Here is a 22,681-nt window from a genome sequence, read left to right as displayed (position 1 = left end):
ACTGCAACATTGTAAATAAGGCCTAATAATGGCTTTAATTAGACATGGCTAAATATAAAGTATCTGTAATATTATTTAATGGAGCAAGGTTCATAATTTAATTTTTCTTTTCATAGTTCATTGTAGAATTTGCATAATTTTTTAGAGTGAATGAAAATCTGGCTTTAAATATAAAAATATAGTATTAATTTTGCGAATGAAAATATTTCCACTGTTTTTGGTGCAATATTGTTTTTAATGTATGTTTTATTTTCGGAATGTCCATTCCGATCAATTTCGGTGAATATGTAATAAGAACAACAACTGTACTTTAAAACGTACCATGTCATACAATCCAATATTTAAAAAGTCTGTTAACGAGTTTCGGTATAAAGATACCATCGCCAGAAGATAAAAACACAACACAATTCGTTAGATTTGTCAAAAGTATTATACAGTTACATACCAACACGACTGAAACCAACAAAACCCGATAGGCCGGAATGTTATACATAAAGCAGTGTGTCCAAATAAAGCCCCAGGTTATGACGATAGCAGGCAGTTTGTCAGGGAACTTTCTATAAAAGGTTACATTTTAATGATAATGATTTTAAATTCAGTTTTGAGATTGGAATACTACCCTTCTCAACGGAAAGTGGCGAATATGTAATACAAAAACCTGGCAATGCCGCTTATGAAATTACATCTTAATGGACAAAGTACAGTAGTCATCTTCCCATAATGTCTAAAGACGTTTAAAAGCTTCTGTCAAGACCATTCAATGCTGAAGCAGGTCCATAGATAATGGATATCATAATCAAGAGCTTGACAACTGGAAAATAAGTGTTCAAGCTCTGTGTGTTCAGAGGATTTTCTTGGCATAAGTCAAGCTCTCAATAATGCATGGTATTAAGGCCTTCTTCTTAAGATAAAATCTTCATTACAACATACGTATTTGTAAACTTCTCAAATCGTATTTGAAGAGCATAAGTTCCTGGGTGTATATTCTGCCTTGCGTATAGAATTGAGTTAGAAGTGGCTCAGGGAAGTGTGGTTGAACCTGTTATATTCATTATTTTCAGCCGATCTTCTAGCGACCCCAGGAATAATAGTAGCAACATTCCATGACGACACATCTTTCCTCGCCTCTCAAAGAAATCTTACTGTTGCATCTCAAATGCAACAATTAAGTCTAAATGAATTATTTACCTAGCTCAGTAAATAGAAAATAAAAATAAATCAAACTAAATAGCTAAACATTGTGTTGTGTTATTATTTATTATCAAATTTTGTATGATACCTATTTTGTTACTTTATGTAGATTTTTCATCTGATTATATTAATTTTATTTTCCGCTGTATTCTACTATCTATGCTTGTCTTTGTAAATTGGCTGCTGCTGCCGTTGGAAAATAAAATAAAAAATAAAAAAACATGACTCGCGCTCTAAGGGCACATGCATGCCCTCCAGTCTCAACTAACAATGTGCAGTTGCCCCAAGTTACAGGAGGTGAAATACCTAGTTAAACACGTTGATAGAAGGTTACGATCCTTAAATAATGTATATAGTTTTAAATCATTCCTCGATTTACTTAATTCTGAGATACAGCTCTACGTTGTAAAAGGTATTTTATATGTTCACCTGTGTAATAAGAGGTCACAAAGACCCCTTTGTTTTTCAAGGAATATTTTCCTGGTTTTAAACTATGCTTTGCTGCTTACAAAAAGATTCACTATTAAGTTGTATACTATTATATGCAAATTGTCACTTAATTATCTTATCTATAAAACTACAGTTAAAATAATTAAAATTACATAGTAATTACAAAATAGACAACAGTAAAACATTATGATGAATAACCAAAGCTTGCAAATATGCAAATAAAAAAAAACAGCTCCGTAGCAGACAGCTGCTAACGAGTGATGCACGTGAACGAAAACAACATACAGAATGGATTTAAGTTTGAGTTGATAGTTTCGAAAACAAAAATTAATTGGCATTGACCGAGTACAAGAGGAAAATGGTATACCATATCTGATGATAACATTTAAAACTTCTTTGTTTAACTATGATTATTGACAATTTATATAATAAATTTTTTTAAACTTGATGCTAGACTAGCTCTAGTTTACAATAACCAGTAGGATTAGTATTTACATACACATTTAAAGGTAAAATGGACGATGAAACATCATCTGATGAAGATCGGTCTAAGTTTTTACAAGCAGTGGACAAACAATTTATCAACGATGATTGGTACTCAAGCAAAACTTCTACCACAGGTATGATGGGTTTAAACAGTAAAAGTAAATGAGCTAGGCCTAGTATGTTTTCTTTTTTCCTAAGTTTAACTTGATATGAAGTATAATGGGTAGACATTTAGTTTATCAATTACCACTTAATTTAAAAAAATTCCTTTCATTAAAAGATCTTATGGACAGTTTTGTTCGTTTTAGAGCCAACTACATCGTATATATGAATGCCAAGAAAACTACTGAAAAAAGGGCTGCACAGTATAATAAGCGGTCATCACGACAATCAAATCAATATATAAACTATCGAATATATAAAAACACTTGGAGTAGGGTACGATAAGCAGACCCGGTTTTTTATATCGAAATTGGCAAACGATATTACATAATCATAACCATCGATATAATCAATCGATACTGATTCATTATTTTAAACTATTAACTTAAATAATCTATATCAACAGCTGTAAACACTCTAAAATAATTCACGTCTAGGATAATATTTCAATTTTACATAAGACATTTGGATTATTAAAAATGGCAGTCAATTTTATAAAAACTACACGTTGGTTTTTAATGGCTTCAAAATGTTGGACTCGTATGGACAATTATGAGTATTGATGATTCAATTGTCGTGGTGGCCACTTAATATACTGCAGCAAAAAAAATAAAAATACAATGCAGACGCTAGAAAAAACTATTGGTATTATTTTTCAAATATAATGTTTAAGTTTGTTTTAATTGGTATAAATTTTAAATGTATATGTTTTGTGTTCTATGAATTCAATGATTTATTGCAACGTCAAATACAAAAAAAAGAATTGACTGAGAAGTCAATCTATACCAAATGGTTCCTTAAAAAATTATTATTTGGTTACTTGACAATGCCAAAAAATTGATATATAATGAGTCGGTTTGAGAATCAATTCAAGGAGATCGGCTTCTCCTTTAAAAAAAAATTAGAAGTACATTTTTTTAAATGTTCAATTGTAGGAAAAAAACTATTTTTTATTTTAGTTGTGTGGTGCATTTGTTTTGCATTATTGCATTATTTTAAAAGTGCAATGTTACCCAACAAGTGAACTATGAAACATCCAGTATCGATTAGTATATATTTTAAATGTTTAATATATACTAATGGATACTGATAACTAACTCTATGGTAACAGATATTTTCAATAAAATATGGTTATAATGTCCTAATATCGTATGTTATAATTAAGAAAGATGAAATTGAAGTATAATTTCATATATAATATCATATATCCATTTCAAATCACCCAATAAAAATAAAATTTGTTGCTCAACATTTTTAATTTGTCTAATTTTTTTATTATGAGTTCCCTATGGGTAGACAATCACAAAACACTATTTGAAAAAAAATTTTACATGCCATAGTTTTTCCTGGCGGCCATTTTTAAAATGGCGGTTTTGCAGATTTTAGTAAAATACGCGGTTTGCGAAAAGTTTAATTGCCAAGTTATTTTTTAAAGATATCAGAATAATCCAAAAACCAGTGTATTCAGCATAAAATGAACTTCAATTTGACATTATAATAATGTTTCTTTTGTGCAAGAAAGTCAGTCAAACTTGTTCTGCAAAATCTCGGAAGAAAATCGTCAATTGTTACTTTTTAAGACCATAAAAGTTTAAGAAGGAAAAGAGACTCACTACTAATATTTTATTTCTTTGTTGAAAACTAATATAACTACCTACTGAAAAAGTTTTAGCCCTGAGAATGCTCTCCTTTTTTTTCGAGAGTTTTTCAAAAATGGCCGAAAGCCTAATAATGTCAATTTTCTAGGGTTAATAACTAAAAAGGGACTGAATGAAAATAAATGAAAATTTTACAGAATGTTCTTTATACAAATAGGAATATCTCATAAAAAAAATTATGACTGAGACTTAACTACATTTAGAGATATACAGCATTGAATTTCAGTTAAAAGCGCTACCCTTTTTCTCGCTTGTGCGGTACCAAGTTAGCAAACAAGGGCTTGTTTAAATCATTATGTTAACAATAAACTTATATTTAATGCTCAAAACATTACATTCCTTATTTAAACCTACTTAGGATTTACAATAAAAAATTATTTAAAACCAGAAAAATAATGGTATAAATAAACAATACTCATAACCTACAAAATACCACTTGCGCAACTTTAGGGAAAATAATTTGCTTAGATCTATTATACTGTCAAAATGTATATGCATTTTAATTTATGTTCTAAAATATAATATTATCAAATACATTTTATAAAATACATGATATAAAAATATGTGTTAGTACCTGAGGAATATTTTAAAATAGTAACTCATAATCTTACACAGTGAGAACAATAGGTAAGAATCATAATTCTTCAACTTAACTTACAGATACAATTTTTTTACACTTGCATACAGTATCCACATAATATTGTTCTTCTGTGCATTTAGATTTAAAACATTGGTTTCAATTACTTGTTGGCTGCAATTTTCATCAGCGAATTAAATAAAGATGATATTTCATTACATAGTTTCTCATTTATGTTATGTGTCCTACCAGACACAGTTGTTAGTTCCAGTGGAGTCACCTTTCGCACTATTTTCTTAGCAGGCACCCAGGCAGTGTCATTTTTGGAAAGCTGAAAGGCAGTTTTTGGTCCAGAAGGGTGAAAAGAAATGCACCAATACATCATTGTTGACTTCATCTTTGTCTTCGATTTTACCAAACCACCACTTGTCATCATAGATACAAGCAACATAGTCATTACTCGTAAAAGATGATACATTTGTGAAAAATATCGATGTTTGATGATCATCAAAGTTTGAGCCTGCAGAAGTAACAAAAACATGTTATTTGGTTGCCACTTCATGGGGATGTATCTGTGATAGCTTCTTGTTCCTTTCACTGGTAAACAGCATTCAAATCTCTCTGTAAGTTTTGTTTCCATTTGCTTGATTTCGGCTGAAGGAACAAAAAATATACTGAACTCCAGTAATATTTTCTCAACAATATTTGAACATATCTTGTGGAGTCAGGATATGTTGTTCAGTGTAAGGTCTTTTTAAGTGAAGCTAGTGTAACTTCTCGTTTCGTGGTTCCCCCAAATACCATCACAAGAATTCTTCCCGTGTGATGAGGCAAAGAAATTCCATTCTGCTTTTAAACCGAAATCAATTTTGTGTAGGCAGACATTAATGAAGTTTTTCTTATTTTTGTACTGGCTGCTTGCTCCATCGCTAAAGTAAATTACCATTTCAAAATTAGGGTTTATCTTCTTTATTTCCACTAATTAGGTGATGTTGAAATGTGTACACGGTCGTGGTATTGTGATCAAGATGGTCACTAATTTTTCTGGTTTTAAATAATTTTTATTGTAAATCCCAAGTAGGTTTTTAAATAAGGAATATAATGTTTTGAGCATTAAATATAAGTTTATTGTTAACATAATGATTTAAACAAGCCCTTGTTTGCTAACTTGGTACCGCACAAAGCGAGAAAAAGGGTAGCGCTTTTAATTGAAATTCAATGCTGTATATCTCTAAATGTAGTTAAGTCTCAGTCATAATTTTTTTTATGAGATATTCCTATTTGTATAAAGAACATTCTGTAAAATTTTCATTTATTTTCATTCAGTCCACTTTTTAGTTATTAACCCTAGAAAATTGACATTATTAGGCTTTCGGCCATTTTTGAAAAAACTCTAGAAAAAAAATGGAGAGCATTCTCAGGGCTAAAACTTTTTTCAGTAGGTAGTTATATTAGTTTTCAACAAAGAAATAAAATATTAGTAGTGAGTCTCTTTTCCTTCTTAAAACTTTTATGGTCTTAAAAAGTAACAATTGACGATTTTCTTCCGAGATTTTGCAGAACAAGTTTGACTAACTTTCTTTGCACAAAAGAAACATTATTATAATGTCAAATTGAAGTTCATTTTATGCTGAATACACTGGTTTTTGGATTATTCTGATATCTTTAAAAATAACTTGGCAATTAAACTTTTCATGGCAAACCGCGTATTTTACTAAAATCTGCAAAACCGCCATTTTTAAAAATGGCCCGCCAGGAAAAACTATGGCATGTAATTTTTTTTCAAATAGTGTTTTGTGATTGTCTACCCATAGGGAACTCATAATAAAAAAATTAGGCAAATTAAAAATGTTGAGCAAACATGACTGGGTGATTTGAAATGGATTGACCCCATATATATATATATATATATTATATATATATATATTTACATTAAATTGTATAAATGGCAATTAATAGCCATATTTAATTTCAATAAACATTGAATCGCAAAAAAAGTACTTGCTCCGCCGGGAGCATATATATATATATATATTATATATATATATATATATATATATACATATATATATATACATACATATATATATATGTATATATATATATACATATATAATATATATATATATAATATATATATATACATACAATATGTTTTATCACAATTGATAGGAAAAACTATTGTATTAATTTAGCCTATAAACCTGTTCTAAAGTTTGTAAACTGTAATGTTAGTGATCTATTATAAAAATGAAGATGATAAAGAGTAATTTAGTTTATGTCATAAGTGACAATCTTGATTATGACACAAAAGTGCAATGTTACCCAACAAGTGAACTACAAAACAGAAGGGTTGTTTATTAAGTAACACTTTAAAATAAAAACTGCTCAAATTAACAATGGACACGGGTGGATATCAGAAGTTCATAACATTCATTGACATAATCAAAATGTACACTTTGTGTTCTATCACCCACAAAGACCAAGGATATCCTTAAAAAACTTTTAAAAGATCAAGTTTGGATGCAAATCAAATGAATACTTAGGAAAATGACCTGGAATTTATGAACATCACTGAATTAACTCTTTACATAACATTAAAACTATGTGAAGAAATTTCTCAGAGATTTAATGAAGAACAGAATGAGAATTAAATGCTAGAAGGAAATAGTTGTGTTACTGTAATAATAATAATTTAGATTTACGCAGACAATTTAAGACATTTAATTTAAAACATGAACTGATTTGTCATCCAAATAAGAGTTACATAATGCAGCCAAAAATAGCCAATGAATAAGGTATTGAGAATGAATTGTAATTTAAAATTATAAACATTGAAATACCCTCTCTGCTTGTATTTGGACGGTCATTTCCTCCATTAATTTAAACATTGGAAAACAGAGTAAAAATATAATTCTGCTGATGAAAAAATGTCTTTCTTAAAACTGTCCATAGAATTAATTATTATTTGACTTTTATATGGTATTTGGTTGTTTGACAGGTATTTGGTCTTCCGATCATATGTTAGTTTGCTTATTTAAACGCATATGTGACAGATACGGCCAAATACAAAATAATTGAGTCGTGAACAGTAAGGGCTCTGTGGTGTAATGGTAGCACATTCACCCGGTAAGTGAGAGATCCGGGTTCGAGTCCCGGCTGAGCAAGTACTTTTTGTGATTCAATGTTTATTGAAATTATATTTATATATATTTATTTATAAATATATAAATCTAATAAATTAATAAAAGTGTCTTTGTTTAATTTAATCTCTTGTTTTCTCATCATGTAGCCAATAACTGTTTTAATAATTGTAACTTTTTAACAACTGTAATAATTGTATTTTAAACTTTTTCTATTTCCTGTTGATAAATCTCGTATTTTCTGTTACGTATTCTTGTTATTTTTTATCTTTAATTTGGTAAGAATATGAATTAAATCTTGACACTATTCTTGAATATATGTGTATATGCCAAGTCAATAAGGTTGTTTTGAATTGTATTGAATTTTAGACAGTATATTAGAATAGAATAGAATAGAATATAATATTTATTGTCTTTAAGCTGGACATTGTCAATAATAAACAAATGGCATTATAATGAGATAAGAAAAATAAACAAACAGAGATTGTCCTACTGAGCCACCAACAACATCAACATGATCCATTATAAAGTCAGAACATATTATTTAACATTCAGATACGAAACATACAAGAGCCACAATAAAATTTATAGTAAATAACAAATAACAAGGATGTTTAAAGCATAAAAATTAAAAATATCTGATGTTGAGTTATTAGGGAGTAAAAAAAAAAAACAAATAAATAATTAACAATAATTATAAAACTCTATAAAATAAATAACAAGATAAAATTTAGATTAAAAAACATTATTAATTAGGCCTATTTAAAACTTACAGTCTACGTTATTACAGTTCAGGTACTCATTGATTGAATAGAAAGGATTTATTACCAGCCAGTTGAAAACAACATGTTTAAACTGTTTCAGCTCTACTGTATTTGCCTTGCGGTCAAGTTTATTAAATAAAGTAATGGACATATATTCAAAATTCTTTTGGGTTTTACTTAACCTGTAGTAATTTGTATCTATTAAATTCCTATTCCTTGTATTGTAAGAGTGCACATGACTTCTGAGAACATAATCATTTAACTTTGTCTTTACATAAACTAAACATGTGTATATATACAGATTTATTACAGTAAGAATCGATTCTTGAATAAATAAAGGTCTACAGTTAGTATTTCTTACGGAGTTTGTTAAAATTCTTATTGCTTTCTTTTGTATTATAAGAACTCTATCAATACCAATTCCATTTCCCCAAAAGAGTAAGCCATATAAAAGTATGCTATTGAAAAAAGCAAAATAGGAATTTTTTAAGTATTCTTTAGGTACAAAATTCTTTAGTTGTCTCAGCAAAAATACCACTCTAGATAATCTAGCACAAACTTGATTAATGTGATCTGACCAAGTAAGTTTACAGTCTAAAACAATTCCCAACAGTTTTACATTTGGCAAATAATTGTACTGGTTAGGTTGTAAAGTAGGCTAAATAAAATATTTTGTGTTTTACTTTCATTTAGAGCCAGTTCGTTAGACTGAAACCAAGTTTTAGCCTCAAGACATGCCTCATCTACAGAACTACACAAGTTATTAATGTTACTATCGGAGCTAAACAATGTAGAGTCATCAGCATAAAGGATAACATTGGCCTTAACATTACAGGGAAGATCATTAATGCTTATTAAAAACAACAAAGGCCCAAGAACCGATCCCTGTGGTACGCCAAACTCAACTGAGCGATAAGCAGAAAGACTCCCACCAACACAAACTCTCTGCCCTCGCTCAGTCAGGTAAGATTTTAAAAGAGCCAATTCAGAATTTTGTATGCCATAATATGATAATTTAGAAAGCAGGATTTCTCTCGGGACACAGTCAAAAGCTCTGGTGAGGTTGAAAAGGATTGCCATAGTGGCAGATTTGGCCTCAAAGCCATCAACAATCGACCCCACCAAAGCTCCAACATCATCCAGAGTACTTCTTCCTGCTCGAAAACCGAATTGGGAATTTTGAAAAAGATTGAAAGTTTCAAAGTACTTACTCAGTTGTTTATTCATGATGGATTCCAGAATTTTTGAAAAAATGGGCACCACAGAGATCGGTTTATAGGAACCTGGTAAATCTTTGGAACCCTTCTTATAGATAGGCACAGTTTTTGATATTTTTAAAGATTTTGGGAAAACTCCTATTAACAAGCACTGATTTATACACCAAGTGAGTGGCAATATGAGAGAGAAACAAATTTTCTTTAAAAGAACACTTGATAAGCCATATATATCTTTACTATTAGAAGATTTCATCTTATTCACTATTTTAGAGATCTCCTCACAGGACACTGGGTTCCCCTTAAAGCTGTTGGTAGTACGGGGAGCACAACCAAGTAGGTCCTCAGCAGATGAATTACTAGGAGTGATGTTCTGTCTTACTTCTTTCACGGTATCAACAAAGAAATCAGAGAATGCCTCAGGTGAAATGTCGGGGGTAGATGAAGTAGTAGGGCTTCTGACAGTAGCAATAATGGACCATGCAGCCTTGCAGGGATTTGACGCAGAGTTGATTAAAGTCTCATTGGCTCTAAGCTTAAGCTCTATTGCTTAAGGAAGCTCTATTGCTTCCTTATGAAGAAAGTACAATGTTGATTTACACTATGATCAATAGCAACAGCTAAATTAAAAAGGTATCTGAATGAAATCTAATTTTAGACTTTTTCTGATTTCAGATAACCTTGGATCCAAAATGGAAACACTCCCACCTTCACTACGGAACACTGACAATGAGCAATATGATCAGTCCACAGTAATTGGCTTGAAAGTAACTCCAGAGTTCCAGAACTATGTGGCAAAGCATTTATCAATTCTAATTGATAAGTATGTGGTAAACAAATATCTGTAATTTTACTCCTTTTTTGGTCAGTTAACACCTAAGATAAAGAAAATAGCAAAACTGATTGTTTTAATGTCATTAGTTCCATGAGCACTTTGACAAATTGTGAATTTATGAATTCAAATTGTGTGATAAAGTAAAAATGCTATATATCCAATATAAATTTTACTGTAATTCAAGGAGAGAAGTAACAGAATGTCATACTTTTCCCCTTATATTAGAAGCAGAATACAAGCGATAGAAGTAGATGGATTTTGAATGAAGTAGTCTTTTTACATATGCACATATTTTCTTGATCGGGGTAAAAATCAATATTACTTATAGCATCAGAAGCATCGCAGACCGCAATTAAAAAAATCTTGAAAAACCACTTGAAAAATCTTAGAAAGTAAATTAAACGTACAAAAGTAGATGCTTTTTACTCAGAGTTGGTTTTTGTTGGTATACGTTTTCTTGATTGGGACACAAGTCAAACTGAACTATGTCACTTGAAATACCTTAGATAGAAAATTAATTTAAAGAGTTGGAAGTTGACACTTTTTGGCCAAATTAGGTTTTTGAGACGTATGTATATTCATACAACAAAACCTCAAATAGAACCAGTCAAATAAAAACCTGGCCTCTTGGAGCATATTCATGATGACCAACGCCGTCCTGGTAAAAAAAAATCTGTCAGCATTGTCTTGACATTGCTTCAACTTTGTCTTGCTTTTTTCGGCCGTTGCTCTTCGCGAGTTTTCCACTGTGAAGATTGAGCCTTTGTTTTAGGGTTGTAGCCATAAACCCATGACCAGTAATTTTTTTTTTTTTTTTTTTTTTTTTTTTTTCCTTCTGAGGGAAGAGGACACTTTGTCCCCGCACTTAGTCCTTAAAAGGACCTTTGCGCCTCCCTTACTTTTATTTGTGCCCTCAAAAACCGAGGCCTTTTGCAAAAACCAATCAGATTTAAGGGCTCCTGTTCTTTGATGTCCTTGGGGCTGAGGAGGTATGCTCCCAGGTATCTTTTCCTAGTCTCTACGATGGCAGGACAATCCAACCAAATGTGCTCCGCTGACTCCTCCTCCTCTCCACAGAGTCTACATTCGCTGCTCCGACTAAGGCCTACCTTCAAAAGGTGCTTTCTCAGAGGGCCATGTCCTGTCAACATTCCTAATATCAGTCTTATATCCTCCTTATTCTGGTCTAGGAGAGCTGTCCATCCTTTTGCATAAGGAGAGATAAACATTTTGGATATTCTTAAACCCGAGGCTCTGCTCCAATTCTTATATCTTGTCCTCTTTTCCCAATCTTTAAACCAGAGCTTTAATGCTGGAGAAGGATATTCCACATCCTGGCTCTGGCCCCACCAATATGGATTCCGCTCCCTTTTTTGGCGAGAGAGAATGTCCGCTTTTTCGTTTCCATGAATTCCTTCATGACCCGGCACCCATCCGAGTGTTACTCTATTACTTGTTGCTAGCTCTGCTAGGGCCTTCCTGCATTCCCAGGACCGCTTTTCGAATCAATCGAACAGGTATCCAGTGCCTTCAGTGCAGCCTGACTATCAGAGAGTATAAGGTATGATAATCCTTTAGTCCCCAAACTGTGTGAGTCTTCTAGAACATGAATCTATTGCCATGACCTCCGCCTGAAAAACTGAGGCATGTCTTCTCAGGGGCACAGCCATGTCAACTCCAGGTCCATGTATTCCATATCCTGCCCTTGAGTCTAGGAGTGAAACCATCGGTGTAAAACTTCAGGACTCCTTTTTTTGGGTAGACCTCCCTTTTAATCCATTCCTCCCTACTTCCGATAGAGACCGTGTATGGTTTTTCAAAAGGAGTATTTCTTAACCATAGTATCAGATACTTTGGTTAGCATTTCAGCCTCAGGGAAATTTTCCAATATCTTCATATGGCCTTCTAGGGAGGTTAACATTTATTACCTTTGTCCCATAGAAGCTTCATTGCGCTCATCGCAGCTGTTCTCATCACTTCCTCTGGCCAAGAGGAGTATAACCCAGAACCGCTTCCATTGCTAGTGTTGGGCAGGAGCTCATTGCTCCCGTGATGCTTAAGCAAGCTAACCTCTGAAGGACTCTGTAGCCTTTTTGCAGCTGTTGTTTGTTTCGACCTTCGGCCACCATACTAAAGCAGCATATGTGACCATTGGTTTCACTATGGTTTCGTAAATCCAATAAATCAATTTTGGGTTTAAGTCCCCATTTAAATCCAAAGAGTCTCTTACAGGCCCCAAGGGCCATTATTGCTTTGGATATCTTGTTTCTAATATGGGAGTTCCAAGTGAGCTTCTCATCCAAGATTAAACCCAGATACTTCACTTCTTTTGTTTGGTTGTATGCTGATTCCCTCCAGGACCGGTTTAGCTAGCTGGAATTTCCTTTTCCTGGTAAAGGTAATCATGTTTGTTTTTGATGGGTTGATCCGCAGACCTTCCCCATGACACCATTTGCTTATGAAGTTCAGTTCTGTTTGTAATTGGCGTTCCAGCCTGCCAGTGTTTTTCCCTTTTAATTCATAAGCACTAGGTCATCCGCATAACATAGTAGCCTTATCCCCCTCTTCTCTGCTTTTCTTAGGATATCATCCACTACCATCGCCCACAGGAGAGGAGATAAGACTCTCCCCCCTGGGGGCAGCCTCTTTGGGCCGTGATCGCAGCCGATTCGTCCCCGTACTTGGCTTTCACCTGTCTGCTTTTTAGGAGGGCTACTATCCATTTGACTACGTCCTGAGGAAACTCAAAACGTTCCATCGCAAGTCTATCATGGATTGATATGCTACTCGGTCGAAAGCTCCTTCAATGTCCATGAAGACGCTCTGACTAGGGCTTCCTTTTTTTCGAAGGTATTCTCCACCTCTCTCACTAAACTGTGGAGAAGCAGTGGTGGTTGATTTTCCTTCTATGTATGCGTATTGTTGTGTGAGGACTAAGTGGGTGTGTTCCAGTAATATTGCGTCCCTTATGTGTCTATTTATTATTTTTTCCATAGTTTTCACCATGAAGGAGGTTAGGCTTATGGGTCTATACGAACTGGGTTTTGTTGGATCCCTGTCATTTTTCCGCAAGAACACCACTAGTGCTATCCTCCAATTCTTTGGTATATAACCTAGGGCGAAACTGCTTCTAAATAGAATGCTAAGGGTATTTAGTAGAATGTCCAGCCCCTCTTGAAGCAGGGCTGGAAAAAAACTCCATCCGCCCCCAGGAGATTTAAACGGCTTGAACGATCTTATCGCCCATTTAATTCTTTGTGTGTGAATAGTCTGTTAGACACCTGTCTGGCTTTTGCCACCTCCCGACTGGATCCCCCCCCATATAGAGAATAAGTATCCTCATTACGAGTTAGTTGACCCCCCGGGAAGTGTGTCTCCAGAAGTAGTTCTAAGGTCTCCTTCCTGTTCATTGTTAGGTCACCGTTGTCCTTTACTAGAGTCCCCATAGATAGGATTTGTATGCTCCGTTTGGAGAGTTTTTTGAAGCCTGGATGCCTCGGGAAGACTGTTGATATTTTTTACAGAAATTCCATCCAGGTTCTTCTTTTATTTGTTCTTAGTTCTTTCTTATATTCATTTTGGGCCTGTAGATAAGGGAGGCCAGTTCGTCTGTCCTTTTTGCCCATTTTTTAATAATTTCCTCGTTTTGTTTCTTAATGTTTCCAACCTCCCAGTCCACCACGGCACATCCCTCTTCAACCGGTTTTGCCTGGGAGGACAGTTTTTCTCGTAGGCCCTTATTATAGCTTTGCTCTACTATTTGTGCAGACCTTTCTAATTCAAATTCATTTCTCTGCAAGGGTCCTATTTCTTCCAACTCTTCTGCCAGGGACTCTCTGTAAACCTCTCCAGTTGGTCGATTTAGGAGAACCCTGTGGGTCACGTATCTTTCCCTATTGGGACTGTGTCTCCTCTATGTCAAACCTAATTGGACAGTGGTCCGATAGTGTAGGCCTCCTTGGAGACGTGCCACCTTACTTTATATTTATGTTTTTAGTCCTGTAGATAGTGTTATGTCCAGGACTTCTTTACTATTTCTAGTTATAAAGGTTTGGGCTTGACCCTCTATTCTCTAACACTAGAATCATTGCTGAACATTAAACTGTAGAAGTTCCTCACCTCTCTTGTTTGTGTTCGTACTTCCCGTGGGTGCGGCAATATCGTGTGGTGAGCATTGCAGTCGCAGCTGAGAATGAGGGCCGAGCCTCTGTCTCTGCAGCTCTGCAATAGTCTTTCTAGTTCTTTTGGTGGGCAAGCTTGTTGACGGGTTGGGGAAGTAAGCTGAGGCTTATAGTAACCTCTCTGTCCCCTTGCAGTGAAGTCACCTTCACTGTAGCCGCCACCAGATCCCTTGTTATTAGATCTGTAATCGGAAAGACTGTTATTAGTTTTTGAAGTTAGAATACAAGTTCTTGGGGTTTTCAATTGTTCGATCATAAATGAGATTACCTACCTGAGTTGTCAGTCCTCTGATGCAACCTCTATAGATCCAAGCTCCTGGATTAGGGCGATATCCTGGCCTGTTGAGATAAACCTTCTTCCCAAGTATGTCAGTTGCGCCCTTTGCATGGTGTAGGTTTATCTGTAGTATTAGGCGCATACTTACGCCTTCTTCCCACCTCCCCCAGGTGGTCCATCCCCGTCTCTTCTTCTGGATTGCTTGGAGACTTTATCCCCTTTTTCTTCCTCGAGCCGAGACGGATGGTCCTTTGAGTGAAGGTCCCTTCTTCAAGAAGAGAGAACAGGTGGGTCTTTCTTCTTCGAGAACGCTGCTCTGGCTTGTGGAGTAGACCTTTTAGGTAAGGTATGTACAGATTGCTCTGACACCTTCGTGGCCTCCTCCACTTCCATCTCTTCAGCGGTCATTTTTTCTGTGGTGACCGTCTCAGATTTCTCTGTAGTCCCCTCTTCCCTTGTGGGTTTGTTCTATGTTTTCTTGATGTTTTTTCTTCAGTCTAAGCTGAACTTTCCCAAACTTGTAGCCGATTCCATGGACCTTTCCTTCTCAAGTTTGTTCGCTGTAGCGCAGTCGACTGCCAGGGTGAGTAGGACAGACTTCCCTCGTCGCTTCTCCGCTTCTCCGAGAACATTCCATTCTCCGACAGATAGCTCTTTGTTTTGTCCTTTTAAGAGCTTCATTATCTTTTTCGGTTGTGTCAAGTATGCTGTCAGAAGATAGACAGTCGCGATTCTCGCACGAGGGGATTTCTTCCTCTGGTACTATCCTTAGACTGGCCTCTTCCCAAGGCTTTAGGGAGTCTTGCTTTCCTTTAAGCCATTCTGCTGTTTCAGTGTTTTCGCAGGTGAAGATTAGAACCCCTTGTCTCCTGTTGATACGTAGAATCTTGGAGAGTAGGGACCCTCCTGTTCCTCCACGATAGCTTCCAGGATGAAGCTCTGGATCTTCTCCATTCTGTTTCGGTTGTGAGTAGTGTCTCGGGAAAAATTGGAGTGCAAGACCCCTACCCTTATACCAGCTACCGCTTGTTTGTATGAAGGTTTCTGGGGTTTGTCCCAGATTGCTCCTTGCGTTCCCCTTGATTTCCTTCGTTCTTTGGTTTTCTTCCTCTGATGGGCCTCCGGAGTGGATCCATCAGAGTGAGGTCTTTTCCGGTTTCTTTCCCTCTTTTTGTTTGTTCAGTTTTCTTATTTCTTTCTTCTGGGATTGGTTTTAAGGCCAATTCCCTGGCTTCTCTTCTTGGGAGTACCCTCTTTTTTCGGAACAGACCATGCGTTTCCTGGCGGCCTCCACATAACTTAGGCAGTGCTGGGAGCTGTCTCTCGACTTTTGCTCCCTCTTCCTTCTGGTGATCGCCCTCCAGTATCGCATCTTCTTCATTCTGTTTCGACTCTGACGGAGTAGTCGGAGGCTATTGGACTTCTACTAGGAAGTCCGCCTGTTTTTTGGGTTTGGTCAGGATTGCTAGGGTCAGAGCCATCATCAATCCCTCTGTGTTTCGTGAATTTTCATCACTTTTTTGAGTGCTACAAGAGAGCTCTCTGGTTTTTGTTTGTTTTTCTGTAAATTCTGTACTCATTGTGTTCCCACGAGTAGCGGAGATCTAAAGGTCACCCAAGCATTGTCCCGCTCTACTTGGGGAATGGCTAGGTTTAAACTGGAGGTCGCCAGGTATCCAGAGTTCGCATATTTACGACCAAGCTCTCCCTTGATCACGCAGCCCTCGCATATGCTGTTCCACCTTGGCTTGGATTAACAGAAGGAAAATTAGAATTAGAATAGCTTAAGATAGATTGTTGGGAAGATTACCCAGACAGGTGAGAGTAGTGGGAAAAGAAAGTTAAAAAATTTGGATAGTTCAACAGAAAGCCCGCCAGATCAGCTCAGCCTGATCGGAATTATAAAAGAAGACAAGATTTGGATTCAGGCAGTTCCCAGGTGCACGCGCACGAAAGTACAGCACTCAAGAAGAGAGAAGGTGGCTGTGGCGTGTGCTTCGTGGACGCTCTGGCTTGGCACATGTGTTGGGGTATGAAGACCCCGCCACTTCGCACCCCTCATCACCAGTAATAACTTTTTTAAATAGTCCTGGGTCACTTTTTATCAAATCCAGATTGTTCTGTGCGATTTCAAGTCGACAGTTCTTTGGTCTGTTTTTAAATCTTCGTGTAAAATGTTACAAACTGACGATATTGGTATTCCTAAATCTTCTTCCAGCTCTCGGATAGTCAATCGACGGTTTTCATTAATTGCTGCACGAACACGTTCAACATTTTCAGCGTTTTTGGCCGTTAAAGGCCTGCCAGATCGGTCATCACTCTCCACTGGTATGCGGCCATTTTTAAACCACCTAAACCACTCTTTTGTTTGTGTATCGCCCATAGACACGTCACCATAAACTTTCTGTATCATAGTAATCATCTCTGATGCTGAATGGCCAAGTTTTTGGCAAAATTTAATGCAAATGCGCTGCTCAACACGTTCAGTCATATTGAAATGCAACACACACACGGCAGTACTGTACGGAACAGAGCGCTGTGACTCACTGAGTGACCGGATCGTATTCAATCCCTAATATGGGAAGGAGTAGTCTCGCCCCTCCCCTCCAATAACCGGTTCGAGCCGGTCGGTTACGCCGCGGCCGCCTACTGGTCAGTATAAAGCGGTTGGATACTTTTTGGACAGACCTCGTATATCTATATGTTTGTATACATGACACTGATAGGCTCAGAAACTATTGGACCGATCATTATGATAATCTGTATGTATATGTATTTTTCCACGGAGAAGGTTTATATGCTATGCCCATTGATATAACTCGCCACCAGGCTGCGCTGCAAAAGATTTTCAAAGCGCCTCCACATTATAAACTGCAATTATAAGACAGTTACATATATTAATTAGCCAAACACTATTTGAAGGGGTAAACTATGATGTATATTTGTCTTTAAAATAAATTTCTGGTTGAACTTAAAGCCAGTGTTAGACCACTTTAAAATAAAGTACATGTACGTGTACAATAGCTATAAATATACACTTTTGACAGATTTTCTTGAACATAGCAACAAGGCAATCTCTACATCGGTGTTTGAAATATAATTCACTATTCGCTAGAACCAAAAGTGCTCATACATTGGCAAAGCTTATGAAAAGCGTGAGAAACAGCTAGTTATTACATACACACAGAATATAATGGCATATTGTTAAGCAAGGATATAGTGTACATGGATTAGACACAATGGAGACTACGGTTCTCCGCTACATCGCATATGTCAGCATATCCTGATGAGTGATCGCCGTTACTGCTGGTGAAACAAGGAGTAATCTTGCGTAATGGTCAGGATTACTAGTTTTATCACATCACTCCATCTTTAATTTGAATATAAAATAAAAATGATTTCTGGTATAAAATGAAATGCTCAGGTATTAGTGGTTTAACTAACATCAAAGTCTTCCAGTTCACAGAGCGTAAAAACATTACTAGCACAATTAATTTGAGGTATTTTGGCCTCGTTTTGGAGAGCCATCTTGACAGATCAACATCTGGTTGAAACCATATTAATATCTATTGACCAAGGTTGCCGATATGGGAGTAAACCATACGGACAGAGTGCCCCAGGCCTCATAAAAGTCTATAGAAATTTTTGTGTTCCCATCACTTTGACTCATGTCGGACCAACATTCGCTTTGTATGTTATACTTTATACTTTCGTGCCTGTACCATACCACCGTGACTGCAGTAAACTAGCCCCAGCCCATAGTGTAGCCAAATGCAAGTTTACCTGGCAAAAACATTATAATTCAAACTATCCCAAAAGTGACTTTAATGTACCGTTTTGTGTTAAGAATATAACACCAAAAATAAGACATATAAACCTATTTAAAGCTGCAAATCTGTCCTAGACTATTACGAGAAGATTAATGTTTTACTAACTCTTTTAGACAATCAGTTGAAGAATACTGTTGCGGGTTCATTAACACATCTAAGCTGTTGTAAAATGCCATTTATACCATAAAAATTTACTCTTCAAACTTTTTTTAAATGTATACAAACTCGGTTTTAGTGGTCTGTAATATGTTTTGTCAAAATAAAGGCACAACCTTTTCTGAATCTTAATAATGGTATTAAGAGCAAAAAGTAACAATATAATAACACCTCAATAATTATATTGTTACATTTTATTTCATCTTAAGTGAATAGAATTATATTACCTGTTCAATGTATAAATATCTGACCTTAAATTGTGTTATTTTCAAATTATCTTAACATTAACTGAAAAAATTATTTGAGAATAGTTATTTATTTTTGTTTTATTACCTGTAATATGGTTTACATAATAATAATTAGTAAATGTGTCCATAAAAATATTTATAATTAATGTCCGTGATTGGAAAATAATTTGTTTTTGTTTTTTTATTTAAGAGTAATTTTATTGTTATATTTTGGTTATTTGTAGAACTAATATTACACCATGTATTGTTGCAACAATGGAAGTTTCTTATCATTAAAAAGCAGCTAAAGACAGGTTATATTTTGAGTTGTATATTCTGGGCTATATAACATAATTACATGGTTAACCCTCGAACTAGTGGTGTCTGCTCCTGTATTGCCACCATTTTTTCACTGTTTGTAAGCTTTGCATTAAACTGTCATATACCTCTAAAAGTTCTACACGTATACAACTAAATTATAAAATATATCATTGTTTACTGCATATTCCCAATAATAATAAAGATTTCGGTGTTTGAATGGCATAAGAAGTTTTTTTTTTGATTTTGTATAAATTTGCACTATCTTATCATATGTGTGAAAGATTTATAAGAATTACAAAATATACAAAAGAAGCTCAATTTTATACTCACCCAAAATATATGTAGTTTTAGTGGCTTTACTTAAAAATGTTTACTCCTTTTAGCAACTTTTGAACTTTTTCCTGCAGTCTATAGAATGCCATTTTTTTGGTTTGTTCACAGACAACTAAAAGAAGTTGAACTCACAAACCCAAAACGTGAAAAGAAATTAAATAAGAAGAAAAAGAAGGGGGTTAGACTTTTACATTCAAGTTCATCATTTTTGGATGCAGAAGACCCTGAAGATTATAGTGTAGTACACAATGCAAAGAGAAGATTTAGACCAGAGGCTGAAGTTGACAGTGAGGAGGAAAGTGCTAGAGTGAGGGAGACAGCTGTGAGTGCAGATTGGGTTGTGAATGGTGAGGCTACTAAAGGGTGGGTGAAAAGTACAAAGGGTGAAGTGATTGTAGGGGAATATAGGTACAGTGCAGTGAATGGTAAAAGCAAAAAGAAGAAAAATAAAAAAATAAAGGAAGATAAAACTATTTAGTGAATAAATGATTTTGTATTTAAGTGTAATTTTGTAAAAATGTTAAAATCTTATTTTTACAAAATGGTATTAATGAAAGAAACATGATTTTTTTAGACATTCGACATTGTTTAATGGTACAAGAAAAAAAGTCATCATTTCGAGATCGAAATGAGCAGATGTTATCAATGCTCGCCCAGGTAATTGCCATGTCAGGGTGCAAGAGACTACAGTTTTATTGTCATGATCTGTTTATCGTATCGCTTTGCAGTAATGATATCCATTTTTACTCAATGTTGTTCTTCCTTGTACTTCTATTAAGGATTAATATATAAAGATTATTATCATTTCATTAATTTGTGGCAGTCGTTTATTATTCCAATAACTTCTGACTTGTGCGGCTCGTTATGTACAATGAAAATGGCAGCAACAAGATTTATATAACAAATCCTAATTGTTATTTTATTTGTTCAATTCTCATATTATTAATTTTCATAATACAAAGAAAATACATCTAATAAGCTTTATAACAATGTGCAACATGTTATAGTTTTGTTTGATTAGAAGTAAGTTTTTTCTTGCAGCACAGCAAGGCCAATTAATTCAGCACAGAAGCATGTCTTGATCATTCTCCTGGGACAGTCAATGAAGTATCCTTGAATGTAAATTATATAAGTTTACCTATACACCAAAATGTAATTAAAATAATAAAATTTTAGAAAATATAGTTTTGCAGAAAATATAAGCTTTTTCTTCAAAAAGCCATTATAAATTACTAATAAAGTAATTTTTAGTTCATAATGATTAGTAATAGATTGAAAGTAGTAAATTAGTCCAAAGTATACTTTCTAGAACTTAATTATAGTCGAATAGATATAACTTCCGTATCGGCGTGGTGGGGCGTTCTGACGTTGGAGTGAGAGGGAGAACTGCCTGGTTGGCTACCTGACCAATAGGAGTGAGGAGCGTCTGACGCGGTTGCCATAGCAACAGGCACTGTTGCCACATCGGCAAAGGCATATTGGCAAAAGCGGTAGGCTTATTTTACTGCACGCTGGTACATCTGGAGGGTTTGTTCCTAATTATTGCTTGTTATTTGCTTCAATGCAAACCACAGACTACCATGAAGAAATGAACCATGACACTTTTTCAAAATGGTTCAGAGAATCACTTCTACCTAACCTTTCTGCTCCATCGGTTATTGTTATGGTCAACGCCCCATACCACTCCAAGATTTTAGATTTTAGGCCCCAACGCAACGTAACAAAAAAGCGGAAATTCAGGTGTGGCTTCGCGAGCATAACATACAATTTGCAGAAGATTTTACAAAAGCCGAGTTGTTAGAAATATGTGAAATGAATAAACCACCGGTCCCCAAGTATATTATAGATGAGATGGCTAAAGCCCAAGGACATAAAATTGTCAGACTGCCACCTTACCATTGCCATTTCACTGCAATAGAGATGGTTTGGGCACAAGTTAAGGGATACGTTGCTCAGAACAATAAAACATTTAACATGACTGAAGTTAGGAGGTTAACCGAAGAAGGACTTCAACAAGTTACAACCGTAGAATGGACGGATATCGTAAAGCACACAAAAAATCTATTTTAGAAACGTGGGCACAAGAAGGTCTCATTGAAACAGCAGTAGAGGAAATGATAATTCACGTGAATGGAGATGACAGTGACAGAGAAACTAGTGACCTTGAAGATTTTGCTGACGAATATAGAGTGCAAACTAACCAAGGAACACAGGAAATATACGTCAACAGAATGTATGCTGACGGTGTTTGAAGTATTTTGACAGCCCCCGCAATAAATATATTCGTGCTGTGAATGCAATATTAGGTTTTCAGAGTACCCAAATTATTTGTCCTTCACGATATCCGAATTATTTAGTAGTTGTAGATTATTATATAGTATAATGGTAACATATTAATATCGCACATATTTGTGTTAAGTTAGAGAAATTTCGTTTCTGATTACTAGTGTAAACAATCAAAAGACAACACACACTGACGTGTTGTTTGTTGGTAAGTACGCTGGCGCGCACCGTCTGATGTTCTCTTCTCAGTGTTCGGTAAGAAAGTGACCGCTCACGGCAGTGCCCGCACCAACGCGGCAACAGTCTCCCCACTGCTCGCTGCCCCTCCACACGCTTCCAATACGGAAGTTACATCTATTCAACTATAGCTGCTTATTTTTCATGCCTATTATGGTGTAAAATTTATCAATTATCTGAAGATGAATAATTGGAGATGCACAGTAACAAATTAATAAAAAAAAGTAAAAGTAAAGATGTCTTATTTTACCAGGCGAAGTTATGGCTAAGAAGCCCTCTTTAACACAACCTGGTGACCAACGGCTTAAAGGTGACTTCCGAACCACCATCAACGCCCAGGCAGGCGGGCTGCTTGC

The 22,681-nt window shown here is 35.4% G+C and overlaps 1 protein-coding gene and 1 non-coding gene across 4 annotated transcripts; both read left to right on the top strand.

Annotated features, from left to right (window-relative positions):
- The first annotated feature begins 1,903 nt into the window (after window positions 1–1,903).
- Window positions 1,904–20,618, top strand: LOC124362823 (protein CUSTOS-like). 3 transcript variants are annotated; one of them, XM_046817656.1, is made up of 4 exons: window positions 1,905–2,261; window positions 9,267–9,394; window positions 10,321–10,468; window positions 19,914–20,618. In XM_046817656.1, exons 3-4 carry the CDS (start codon window positions 10,338–10,340, stop codon window positions 20,281–20,283), a joined length of 501 nt encoding a protein of 166 aa, XP_046673612.1. In that variant the 5' UTR covers window positions 1,905–2,261; window positions 9,267–9,394; window positions 10,321–10,337; the 3' UTR covers window positions 20,284–20,618. The 3 variants fall into 3 exon arrangements, with proteins under 3 accessions (XP_046673613.1, XP_046673612.1, XP_046673610.1); XM_046817657.1 differs by lacking the exon at window positions 9,267–9,394 and having other exon boundaries at window positions 1,904–2,261; window positions 10,321–10,475; window positions 19,914–19,950; XM_046817654.1 differs by lacking the exon at window positions 9,267–9,394 and having other exon boundaries at window positions 1,907–2,261.
- Trnat-ggu lies at window positions 7,621–7,691 on the top strand. Its single transcript has one exon. It is a non-coding gene; the product is annotated as a tRNA-Thr (tRNA).
- Window positions 20,619–22,681: the final 2,063 nt, after the last annotated feature.

Source organism: Homalodisca vitripennis, chromosome 5 (genome assembly GCF_021130785.1).
Source record: "Homalodisca vitripennis isolate AUS2020 chromosome 5, UT_GWSS_2.1, whole genome shotgun sequence".
Lineage (NCBI taxonomy): Eukaryota > Metazoa > Arthropoda > Insecta > Hemiptera > Cicadellidae > Homalodisca > Homalodisca vitripennis.
The sequence above is the reverse complement of the archived record's forward strand: the minus strand, read 5'-3'. Positions and strand labels throughout refer to the sequence as shown.

Excerpts from the sequence above, each read along its gene's own strand:
- LOC124362823 (XM_046817654.1), top strand. The coding sequence starts at position 2,156 with ATGGACGATGAAACATCATCTGATGAAGATCGGTCTAAGTTTTTACAA. Across the intron at positions 2,262-10,320 it reads AAGCAAAACTTCTACCACAG|ATAACCTTGGATCCAAAATG; the intron begins GTATGATGGGTT and ends TTCTGATTTCAG. Across the intron at positions 10,469-19,913 it reads TTATCAATTCTAATTGATAA|ACAACTAAAAGAAGTTGAAC; the intron begins GTATGTGGTAAA and ends GTTTGTTCACAG.